At 36.3% G+C, this 12439-nt stretch overlaps 2 protein-coding genes across 2 annotated transcripts; one reads left to right on the top strand and one right to left on the bottom strand.

Annotated features, from left to right (window-relative positions):
- Positions 1-4117: 4117 nt before the first annotated feature.
- Positions 4118-7165, top strand: LOC121237017 (light-harvesting complex-like protein 3 isotype 1, chloroplastic). The gene is made up of 3 exons (XM_041133568.1): positions 4118-4689; positions 6525-6662; positions 6767-7165. Exons 1-3 carry the CDS (start codon positions 4269-4271, stop codon positions 7012-7014), a joined length of 807 nt encoding a protein of 268 aa, XP_040989502.1. The 5' UTR covers positions 4118-4268; the 3' UTR covers positions 7015-7165.
- Positions 7166-7538: 373 nt separating this feature from the next.
- On the bottom strand, positions 7539-12382 carry LOC121237016 (phospho-2-dehydro-3-deoxyheptonate aldolase 2, chloroplastic-like). The gene is made up of 5 exons (XM_041133567.1): positions 11772-12382; positions 9438-9715; positions 8822-9098; positions 8038-8283; positions 7539-7937 (listed from the first exon to the last, which is right to left on the bottom strand). The coding sequence occupies exons 1-5, from the start codon at positions 12255-12257 to the stop codon at positions 7671-7673; spliced, it is 1554 nt and encodes a 517-aa protein (XP_040989501.1). The 5' UTR covers positions 12258-12382; the 3' UTR covers positions 7539-7670.
- Between the last annotated feature and the right edge of the window lie 57 nt (positions 12383-12439).

Below are 12439 nucleotides of genomic sequence, written 5' to 3' on the forward strand. Positions count from 1 at the left end.
ATCAATTTCAATAATTTTAAAAGAATTAGAAGTAGGAATACCAAAATACGGAAGAATTTTGACATGTATCTTGATTTGTTTAATAAGATTAGTATAGATTTCAGACCAAAGAAGAGGGTTGAAATATAGTCGCTAAAAGAGTGGGCGACATTATTTTCTCATATCCTTGTAGAATTCTACTACATAATTGAGAGAACCAAGAAATCTTTGCAACTGGATTTTATCAAGAATAACATCAAAAAATTTATCAACAAATTCAATGGCCCAATTAATAGGTCGAATATTGCTTTTAGAGATATCATAACCAAGGAATCTAATACTAGTTTGAAACAATTTAATTTTTTTAGTAGAAACATCAAAACCATTTTGTTTAATGATATCAAGAAACGAATGCAAATGTTTCTAGTGTTCAACAATAGACTTAGAAAATATAATAAATCATCAATGTAAATAATGGTAAAATGAGAGAATGAATTGAAATATCATTCATGATATTTTAGAATTCACTATGGGCATTTTTTAGGCCAAATGACATCACATTCCACTCGTAGTGTCCAAATGGGGTGGTAAAGGTAGTCTTATATCTATCTGACTCACTAATTTAGATTTACTAAAATCTTGATTTTAGGTCAAATTTGGAGAAGACAACTGCATCACATAGCTTATGAATTAAGTCATTCTTATCGAGAATAGGATACCTAATTCACTCTAAGACCTTATTCAAAGGTTTATAGTTAATCCCTAGGCGGGGTGTCCCTCTCTCAATCTCTGCATTTTTATGAACATAAAGAGCAGCACAAGACTAGGGAAATTTACTATGCCTAATAATTTTCTTAGCAAGCAAATCATGAATTTATTTTTTCAAAATTCTATAGTCTCACTATTCATTTGAATAGATCGAGTTTTAGTTGGAATGTTCTTTTCAAAAAAATCTTTAATATAAAGTAGAGAAACAACATGTTTATTTCTAAGCCAAAATGAATTTGGAAGATCAGAGCAGACAATATCAATCAATTTTTTGTTAAAATCACTAATTTTTTACTGAAGTAGTTTGTTAGACAATTATTCTAAAATCTTTTTGAATTTGATTTCATGTTATAGGAAATTCAAATGTTTTGCTTTTGAGAAAGCAAAGTTTCAGACTTTTGTCAGTATCAATTTCAAATTTCAAAGCAAATTTAAACTCGACTTTCTGTTTAAAACAATCAGTAGTAATACTATCATTTTCACTTTTTCAGAAAGAAAGGGATACAAAGAAGAAATAAAAAGAATTCCAAATATGACCTTATCAATCATATTTTTAACAAGCACAAAGAATTTTAAAACAAATATTATCTTAGCAAACATGAACAGTATTAAACTCATACTTGATCTTCATCTGAGACCCATTTGTCGAGAATAATCTCTTAATAGATTTCTCATAATACTTACTAAGAATTATTACTTCTTGGATACAATTGATATCCAATCCGTAGTCAATCATAACAATAATAGAAAATTAAAATTCGTGACAAACAAGAATAGTAACTTTAGAAAACCATTTATGAGGAATAGTATGATGAATTAAATAGATCTAATTATCAGAAGATTCCTCTTCTTTTTTAGTGGAATCAGAATCATTCATTTGCTCATTATCAAAAGGAATTTCTTGATCAAATTGTTTATCAATTTTTAAACACAATAATTCTTGTTTAAAATAATGACTTTTCATATTTGAGATTATTGATCTCAACTTTAAGTTCAATAATTTCTTTTTTTAATAAAACCAACTTCACATTGCAAATCATTAGTAGAAATATATTTGGATTTTTTCTTTTCAAATCTTCCCAAAATTTCTTGAAAACTGATTTTTTGTTTAGAAGTTTCAGGTTCTTGACGAACCATCGTCTTCTTAAGCTTGTGAAGATATTCTTCTTTAAGTTTATGATTTGTAATTTGGGAAATCAAATTTAACAAAAGATTTTCTTATTCTTCAGATTGGGTTAGAACATTGATTGTTTTACTCAAAGATTTGCAACAATAATCATTACGACCAAACTTAATATTGGGAGAATCAGATGATTCAATTTTTGAGTGATAGTCAAAATCATTAAAATTGAATTCATTGATATCAGCTGATGAAGAATATTTTGTTTCTAGGAGATGAAACATATCTTCTTAACCATATGCATTAATATTTAATTGGTTAAGCTTGTTTTTGAATTTATTGGGCTTCTTGGTACATTTATCAGTAAAATGCCCAGATTTACCACAATTGAAACATATCCCTTTTGAATGGGCTTGAAAACTCTTTTTCTTGCTAAAAGATTTTTTGTTATTGAAAGACTTTTTGTAAAAATCATCACGATTTTTTCTCATTTTTTCACCGTGAGGTTTGGAATATTTACTAGAATATTTCTGTTTTTGTTTAGATGGAGCAATAGGAGGAAGGCCAAATTGTTTACAAAAATTTCTCATTTCATATTTGGTTTTCTTACTATTTTTCATCTGTTGATGAAGTATTTTTTTATCATTATATATACTAATACAAGCTTCTTAATTGTACTGATGATGTCACCATAAGTGTAATCATCATAATTAAGGAGTTCCGAGATATCAGTAAGTTCATCCTTAACTTTGTGAGTAAATAAATAAGGCAAACCATCAATAAATTTTTCTTTCCAATAAGGCTTATGACTATCGTTTCTAAGCATTACTCTGGACATGAAAACATCTTGATACCACCAATAATAAGATATTTGAATGCATCTCAAATTATTCAAATAATTACAAACACGGTTAGAAATGTTGGAGGGAGTTCTAACAAAATGTTTAATAGTGGAGCAAGCACGAAACAGAGATTTAGAGTAACACAATTAGTCGAATGAAAGAAATATTATATATATATATATATATATATATATATATACACACACACACACACTAGCATGGGGGTTACATGCAAGGCACGTATGCCTCTTATACGTAGCGTCGGGTTGGAAGAAAAAAAAATCCTAAAGTCTCTTCGCAGAAGCATATAATAGTAACAATTCATTAAATAAAATCTATTTAAAAACAGATTCAGAACAACACTTAATTAAAAACAACTTCTAAAAATCCAAAGAGTTTCAACTGAGAAGAGAGAAGAAGAAAACTCATACCCACGAAATGGCAAGATTCACAGGTAAGAAGAGAAATTTCAACGCTGAAGAACCCAGAAATTTGTGTGAGAAAGTGGGGAGTAAAAGATATTGGAAATGTGAGAAAGTGAGAGGAAATAGATTTCGACCAACCTTTGGATAAGAAGAAAGCTGTAAAGAGATAAGTGAAATACTATAAAAATATACTTTACATAGTCAGTGAGAGGGAAAAAAAAAAAAACACAAAATGATGGAAATTTGAGAAAATAGATGGCAAAATTGGACCAAAAAATACTATTTATATTGTACAGAGCATTCAGGGACATAACTACGATAACAATCAATTACAAAGGGACATAAGTGGATTAGAAAGTGCCAAACAAAAACACTATTAAATCCTTTTCATATACCTAGAGGCGTTTTAAGGGATATGACCATTTTGTTGAATTACATGGCAATGTATACCACCAAACATCTACGCCTTTTGATCAATGTGTGGACTACATTAGTCGTGGTTGACGTGCATGTCCCACCTGTATCATTCACTTCAAGTCTTCCATCCTGTCACTTTTTTTTTGGAGACTCTCATTGATTGTCTCCAGACCGACAATTCTAATACACATTCTAGTGTCCGACGAATCATCCTTCGACCAACAAAATTTCCTATGATCATAACCTCTTTCTCATTCCTTATTTAAAACATTATGGGATCGAAACAGTCAAAACTCTATTTTCCAATTTATTTTAACTTTTTTTCACTATTTCCCATTTGAACTGTTAAATTATATTAACTATATCTTACCCAATAAAATAAAATAAAACATGAGGAAAAATAAGTTTACTCTGGTGCATCGAAAGGTGAGAGAAAAAGAAGTTAGATCACTCGCAGTAGAATTTAATTAAATAAAATATTATTATAATATAATTTTTATTTAAAAATTTAAAAAAATTGTAATAATTATATAAATGTGAGTTATAACTAACGAGTCTAAGGTTACTGTCTATCATCTTAATTGTCAGAGCTGTAACGCCAACTACTAACCACCAGGCACCAATTCGGCCGTTTATGAGGCTCAGTGGAGAGGATAGAGCCCAAAAGACGCACCGAATGTTCTGAGCACACCCACTACTCTCCCTCCCAACCAAACCATGTCCATTTCCATGGCCTTGTTTTCTCCTCCGACCCGCCCTCCATCCCTCTCTCGCTCTATAACTCCCAATTCCAAACCCCACATCACCCTCAAACCCCACCTCTCTCTCAGTCCACTCAAGAACCCTGTCTTCCTCCTCTCCACCGTCAGGGCCTCGGCCGATAATGAGGTTGGAGCTTCCGCCTCAGCTGCCACTGCAGTAGAACCAAAAGCAGACCAGAAGGTCCCGGAACCTCCCCAGCCGGTGGCTGAGAAGGATGAGAGCTCTGCTGGAACCAATGGGTATTTGGGGGCAGCGGAAGCAGGAGAAGTTGCGGTCGTGAGTAAGTTTGGGGACACCAGATGGATTGGAGGGACTTGGGACTTGAAGCAGTTTGAGAAAGATGGAAAGACTGACTGGGATGCGGTTATTGATGCCGGTGAGGTTTTGGGTTTGTGTCAATTTGGGTTCAAAGGAATTTCTTTTCGTTTGCTTTGTTATCTAGAAGTTCGTTGATTTTGAATCTGAGTTCGAGTTTTGCTTCGTCGTTAATTTGACTTGGGAGTGAGATTTGCTTAGGCGTGAATTTAACTTGGAAGTGGGATTTTTGTTCATCTTCTACTGAGACCTAAAACAAGCAACTTAAGAATTATAATTTCAAAAATTTCAGTCATCGATTGTGAATTCTCTCTTTTTTAAGAGGCCTCTGTTCTCATTGATCGTTGTGCTTGGCAATGAGGAGGAACGGACTGAAAATTCAGAAAAAAAATGGGCAGTGTTCCAGCGAGATGGCTAGTAAGAACTTCAGGCATTGTTTCCCGCATGTCACAATTCCTATCTTGTCATAATCTCTTTTATTATTATCATAATTTTCTCTAGGTGTCTTTTACAATAATCGGTAGTACTTTTTTGTGTTGTTAGCTACTAGATTCCAGAAATTTTCGTGATCTTTGATGAAAGCTTTCACGATGACTGAACAAGCCCTATAAACAACAAGTTCCCATCACATTAATGGCTCGTTTGGAGAGATGAGATGAGATGAGAAATCTGTGAATAGTAGTGAAATGGTTTGACTTAAAGATGTTTTATTGGATTCTGAGAAATGAGAGAGAGAAAGTTGAATAAAAATATTATAAAGTTAAAATATTGTTATAATATAATTTTTTAATATAATTTTTGTTTTGGAATTTTAAAAAAGTTTGTTTTTTTTTTTTTTTGTATTTTGTTTTGAAGTTTAGGAAAGTTGTAATGATTAGGTAACGATTAAATAAAAAAGTTGAAGATTTAAAATTAAAAAGTGTTTGTATTTGTGATGCTTGGGAAGGCGATCATGAGCTCTATGTGAGGAAAATTGAAAAACACGGTTCTAATCGTTTCCAAATATTTGGGCAAACGATCGCTTGGTTTGAATCTGTATCTGGCTAACATGGCCAATTATCCCAATTACATTACCTCCGTGGCCTAAGGTTATTTTGTGAAGACTTTCTTCAGTGAAAATAGCCTAGATTTTCATTTCATGAAGAGATTGATTTCTGTAATTTCAGGCCATTTTGATGCCTTGCTTTAGAAGAAATGCATCGGCCTAATCCAATTTGCCAAAGTTGACAAGACTACACAGCAAGTGGAGTCTAGAAGAAAGATTCTCCCCTAAGTTTCTTGCTGTACATGAGGCTTTCCAAATTCGCACTTCACCTTTGTGGACATTGTCGACTCTTCATGTTTCTGTAGAGTAATAGGAAGTGATATCAATTGGCAGTTATGCTTTTCTTTCATTTTGTGTTCTGGACCTCAAGGTGATTCTGTTTCGGGGACTCTTACAGTGAGTGTGGACCATGGGTTTTTGGAGGAACCTTGTTTTTTTTTTTTTTTTCATTTTAATTTTTTTCTTTTTTTTTGGGGGGTGGGGGGGGGGGGGGGGGGGGGGGGGGGGGGGGAAGAATTTTTTTAGGACCTTCTAAGGGGTGGGATAGGGACTTTGTGGTTTTTGTTTGTATTTTGAGGGTTGAAGGTTATTTTATTGGGGAAGGGGAACATTTTTTTTTTTTTTTTTGAACTTTTTGAGGCAGTGGGGGGGTTTTAATTTGTGCTTTCCTTATAATTTGGTTAAAAACTTGGATGCTTGCAATCTTTTTTCCTCTCTCTTCATGGAGAAGAGAGGATGGGATGAGGTGAAGATGGTATTCAGTTAGGATTACTTGATGATTTTTTCATTATTCATCCCGATTCTTTGGATTACTTGATTTCTAATGGACCTCCTTGAATAATCATTTGCAGAGGCTAAGAGGAGGAAATGGCTAGAAAATAACCCAGAATCATCCAGTAATGATGACCCTATAATTTTTGACACAAGCATCATACCTTGGTGGGCATGGATAAGAAGGTTCCACCTACCTGAAGCAGAACTACTTAATGGTTTGTTCATTTCATTTGTTCCCCCTTTAATGAAATTTAGATCAGAGAAAAAGCACTGCTGACTCATTCTAATCCATCCATGCTATTTCATGATTTTTATGCAGGCCGTGCTGCAATGATAGGCTTCTTCATGGCTTATCTGGTTGATAGCTTGACTGGGGTAGGTTTGGTTGACCAAATGAGCAACTTCTTTTGTAAAACTCTGTTGTTTATAGCGGTTACTGGAGTTCTGGTGATCCGGAAGAACGAGGATATAGAAAACCTAAAGAAATTGGTGGAAGAGACGACCTTTTATGACAAGCAATGGCAAGCAACCTGGCAGGACGAGACGCCTGGCAGTTCCAAGAATTGAGTAGTTAAATTGCTCTTCATGAGTCTGCCCCCTAAAAGATAAATTCTCATGAGCATCTTATTTTGCATTGTGTCATGTTATTTACTCTGTTATAGTGGAGAATGATGATTTCAATTCCTGTCAGTAATTGTATTTTAATCTTATTTTGCTAGTTCTTGTGCATTTGTGGTTGAAAGTTCCTTCTATTTGCTGAATTTCTCTGAACAAGTTTCCTTCTTATTTTAATCTTATTCGATGTGACCCTTCATCATTTCAAGAGAAATGATGGTATCATTTGTAAAACATGAAATACAATTACTTTGGTTATTTAATTCGTCAACATGATGTAAAATGACCAAAATATCTGTTTTGTTACATTAAATATATGCTATCTTATTCAAGTGAAATGAAGATGATCTTATTGAATAAAGAAACTTTAAGTTGATATTTAATTTCTTTGAACCGCTCATTAGATCATCTTCAATGTGTTCCTTACATGCCCCATCTAATTAGGAATAGCATGATTGATCAAGCTAAAGGATCCACATTTAAGCATATTATTTTATTAGAGCTAGAAAGATCTTTGTTCACATAAAAAACTACCAAAATTTAAATCTTTGAGACCCTCCATGCGTACAAAAACCAAACTAAAAACATCTGACAACATGGGACCAATATCATCTTTGCCCTCTTTGGAAGTCCAGATCAGATTTTAACCTTTTCTTCCTCAACCTCTCGGCAATGGCAAATGCCAGCTCGAGTGACTGTGACGCATTCAGCCTGGGGTCACAGTGTGTGTGATAGCGGGAGCTTAAGTCCTCAAAAGTCACTGTTTTCGACCCTCCGACACACTCTGTTACATTCTGCCCAGTCATCTCCAAATGAACTCCCCCAGGATAGCTCCCTTCTTGTTCATGAACATCGAAGAAAGCCCGCAACTCCGCCTGAGACAAAAGAGAAGACCTCCTATCAGTACCATTACCATAAGCAAAATGCATAAAGTGACAAAAGATTGGAAATTTTGCCATTGTTTTGAGTTTTTACTCTGATTGCATCAAATGGCCGTGTCTTGAGACCAGAAGGAGCTTTTATTGTGTTCCCATGCATGGGGTCACTAACCCACGTTACAATAAGCCCAGCCTGGCGCATGGCTCTGATCAGATGGGGGAGCTTAACCCTCATGTTATCTGCTCCCATTCGAGCTATTACCGTCAATCTTCCAGGTTTGTTGTGAGGATTGAGAAGTTCACACAATTTCACAAGCTCCTTTGGATCCATCTTGTCACTCACCTGCATGACTAACTCCAGACCTCAACATCCAAGAGGAGAAAATGTAGAAAATATTCATCTCAAAACATTCTCATTTCCAAAATTAAAGAAAATCTTATCTGAACTTCAATGTACATAAATCTGGAGCTCCACTAAAGGGAAAGCAACCGTGCCCACCTTATGACTTGAAAAGGATGAATGAAAACACAGTTGCACATAATGACAATTGAAAGAATACCCACTAGTACCACAAAACGAGCAGGAGACCATTGTCTCCTTAAATTACAGATGGCACACATGTTCATTTAGCACTGTTTATAATCTTAGATTGGAGCAACTTATGCTTCAATCTGACCATTTCCCTTGTTCTCTACTCAAAGGCCAACCAGATGAGCAAAAACCAAACTAAGCGAAAGTAAAATCCTCTATTTTCTTGGCAAAGAAAGAGAGCATCATTTAAATTATGCTACAATATCTTCACAGCAGCATTTTCATCAAAATGATATCTATATAATTTAAGGATGTCCCCATAAATTTCAAGAGCACATCTACCATTTACCTTTATGCCAAGAGGGTTGGATACACCCCGGAGAAATTCAACGTGAGCCCCATCCAATTGCCGAGTCCTCTCACCTACCCAAAGCATGTGTGCAGAACAGTCATAGTAGCACCCACTTGTTGAATCCACCCTAGTCAAGGCTTGCTCATAAGGTAAATGAAGGCACTCATGAGATGTCCAAAACTCAATTGTGTTCATTATGGGATGATTTACAGTAACACCAGCAGCAGCCATGAACCCCAGAGCTTCATCTGCTCTTTGTGCAAGTTCCATGTACCTTCCCTCAACCAGGTAAGGGTCAGTAGTAATTACAAGAAGATACTCGCCTGTATACATCTAAATAATGAAACTATTTATGAAATTATAGGTTTCACGCAACTGCTTGCTGATAGAGAATCTGGTACCCCAAAATAACAAGCCTCCACTTTCATTTGGTGAAACAAAGGGTTATTGACTAATATGATCAGAATAAATAAGTCGGGAATAATTGAGGAAGATGGTGCTGTATAGAACAAATATATGGGAGTGGAACTAACCCACTGCTAAAAGTGAAATTTCCCAGCTAAAAGCACACCTAGAAAATTGCATAAAGTGTAGGCATATATATTCAAAATACCTGTCTCCCTGCTCACTGTGTATCACAAAATCAAGATTCCACTGTGAGACTCTCTGCATGGCAGCGTACCCTCCCGTGGCAAATGCTCTGAGAAGATTCAGTGTGCCGACAGATTGGAGGTACGCTCTGATCAACCTTTGTGGATCAGGTGTTCTAGATTTCTCATCAAAGGCATCGCCATTGATATTGTCTCCCCGATAACTAGGGAGCTTTACACCATCTTTAATCTCAAAAGGTTCTGACCTAGGTTTAGCAAATTGCCCTGCCATCCTTCCTACCTGTCATAACCTAAACAAAATAAGGCAGATATACTCTCGTAGTTTTACGCATGAGTATTTGGCACACAAGGATTTGCATGTGCCATTTTAACTCTAACCACAAAACAAAATGCAACAGTTTTCAGTCAGGATTTTAGTTGCACAATCACATATCTAGGTTAGTTAACTACACATGCAACAATTGCAAACACCTAAGATAATTCAAGAAAATTGTAGAACTAAAAATTGACTTAATACAATCAAGTAAAGGATGGGTCATTGCATATAAGAAACCATATTACCAGTTTGAGAGACAGTCAAGGGAAGATGATATGGCAGACAGTGGCGGGAAATGCACCTTAAAAAGAATTCACGAAAAAATTATGCAAGCAAAAATTACAGTAAAGACTACTTAAAATGAATATGAAAATCAACCAGATGTGAAAGGACCATATGAAGCCTAAGATATGCTGTTGTCATAAAGAAACCTATATAAATGAGTGAGTTTCCACAAAAATTTAAGATAGGTCAAGAGAGAAAGCAGATGAAGAAGAAAGTCCTGACTTGCTCTAAAGAAGTGAGTTTCTGGCAACTCTGTATTTTTGTAATTAGGAGTTCGCATCATATTGAAACATGGCCACAATGTAAAATCACAAGAGTCAAGCTGCGGCCATTAGAGCATGGACCAAAAAGTACATATCGTTTCTTGATATAGGAATTTATCTTTAGTACTTGGTCCTCTGTACTGGTAACTTCATATATTTTTATTATTATTTTGATTTGGCACCGAGTGTCCAGGAATGAAGTCTCGACTAACCACGAGGGTGCACAGGCTCTCGGCAAGGAGTTTCCCACAACTGCACCTCAGGTAATTCAAGGGGAAATTCCCCTAGTCCAATGCCCCCTAGAAATTGGTCTGTATTGGTAACACCATATTTTCATCTTGAACATCCATTCCTTAAGCCAACTCCTCTCAAATGGGAATCAAAGGTGGTGCTAGAGAGAGTATGGATAATTAAATGTTCCAGCCCCTTTTTTCAAAGAAGAGATTAAAGAAGCAGTGTCTGACATTCAATCTAGGAAGTTCTTACTAATAATAAAATAATAGATATGATTTTACTCATAAAATAAAATAATAGATATGATGTATTCTCTTTAGGGTTTATTCACGTTTTATCCGCCCCTTTAGAAGTGGATCTCATATGGGTTTGGCAGACCAGTGGGTATTTCAGTACTTAATGATTTACAACCTGTGCTTTCCAGTGTCATACTATTTCAATGTCGAGAATCCCGGAGCCCAAATCCACCTTAACCTTATCGTACACTAAAAAATACTTTCTATAACCCTGAAGCACTCATGCAAGCCAACCTTAAAATTAAGCTTCATCAGCACGGTGTGACTTATGAAGCAGCCAGTCCATTTCAAGATTCCAACTTTTTTTTAAAGGTATTTCAAGATTCCAACGTTCCACTTATTTTCCTGTAAAGCTTTTAAGAAACCAAAAAACATATTTGTTTTTTTGTGAATAAGCATCTGGAAGGGAGTAGTTGTAGTCATTCATCATTTGCAGCTATAAAGTTTTAAATTGATAGAGAATAAAAGCATTAGAAAGCAACCATACGTTCTCATATCTGGAATAAGGCGCCAGTTAACATGAAGGAGACTAACTACCAATTGTTTAAGTGATTAAGAAAAATCAAATATCCATGAAAGAAGTTAGAACAATGTTATAATTAGTGGCCAGAACCTGCTGAGACAGCCACATCCATACGAGACAAAAAGTTAAACTGAAAAGCGCAGCAGTAGCCGGCAGATCATGTCTTATAAAAATAAAACCAAACAGACCGCCAAAGTTGAAGGCTTGAAGCTAAAATACAAACGGAAAATTCAGAAATAGGTGAAGCATCTAGAAGTCCTCAATAGACAACAAATGCAGCCCAAAGACGCCGAATTTCGAAGTATCTTAAAGCGACAGCCAAATCATAGAAAGGAAAACTCAATTCACGAAAACACGCAAATACCCAATACTTATATCACGGAGAGAGAGAGAGAGAGAGAGAGAGAGAGAGAGTGAACCTTAATGACGGGGATTTGGGCACCATAGGTGAGGACGATACCCATTTGAAGCAAGACGCGGAAAGTGTCCCTAATGTTAGTGCCATTGAACTCCTTGAAGCTCTCGGCACAATCGCCACCTTGAAGCAGAAAGGCATCGCCCATTGCGGCCTGGGCGAGCCGGTCCTCAAGCTTGCGGGCCTCGCCGGCGAAGACAATGGGAGGGAAGGACTCGAGGGTCTGGAGGACCGTCCCGAGCTCGTCCAGGTCCGGGTAGTCCGGGAGCTGCAGGGCCTTCTTGGACTTCCACGAGTGCGGAGCCCAGTTCAAAGGACCGGAAGTATAATCACTGTCGGTAACCGAGGAGGAGGAGGAGGAAGAGACAGAGGAGGGAATGTGTTTTGGGTTGGTGACGTGGAGGGTGGTGAGGAAGGTGGCGGCGGCGGTACGGGAGAGGCGTGGGGTTGGAGCCGTGAGATTAACTTTGCCATTGATAGTGAGAGCCATCTCTTCTCCGTGCAAGAGAGATCAGAGTCAGAGATGTTATCACCCACTAAAATAGAGGAAAACGTGAGGCGGACGTCGTCGTTTAGAGGATAATGGGAAATCTTCAACATATGGTACATGCAGAGCTATGCCACCCATAAACTCATAAGCTTCACACTCTGCACACCTACTTAAAAATATGT

The sequence above is a fragment of the Juglans microcarpa x Juglans regia genome, chromosome 6S (assembly GCF_004785595.1).
Source record: "Juglans microcarpa x Juglans regia isolate MS1-56 chromosome 6S, Jm3101_v1.0, whole genome shotgun sequence".
NCBI classification, from domain to species: Eukaryota; Viridiplantae; Streptophyta; class Magnoliopsida; order Fagales; family Juglandaceae; genus Juglans; species Juglans microcarpa x Juglans regia.

Excerpts from the sequence above, each read along its gene's own strand:
- LOC121237017 (XM_041133568.1), top strand. The coding sequence starts at position 4,269 with ATGTCCATTTCCATGGCCTTGTTTTCTCCTCCGACCCGCCCTCCATCC. Across the intron at positions 4,690-6,524 it reads GGATGCGGTTATTGATGCCG|AGGCTAAGAGGAGGAAATGG; the intron begins GTGAGGTTTTGG and ends AATCATTTGCAG. Across the intron at positions 6,663-6,766 it reads TGAAGCAGAACTACTTAATG|GCCGTGCTGCAATGATAGGC; the intron begins GTTTGTTCATTT and ends ATTTTTATGCAG.
- LOC121237016 (XM_041133567.1), bottom strand. The coding sequence starts at position 12,257 with ATGGCTCTCACTATCAATGGCAAAGTTAATCTCACGGCTCCAACCCCA. Across the intron at positions 9,716-11,771 it reads CCCAAATCCCCGTCATTAAG|GTAGGAAGGATGGCAGGGCA; the intron begins GTTCACTCTCTC and ends AGGTTATGACAG. Across the intron at positions 9,099-9,437 it reads CACAGTGAGCAGGGAGACAG|GTACATGGAACTTGCACAAA; the intron begins GTATTTTGAATA and ends GGTTGAGGGAAG.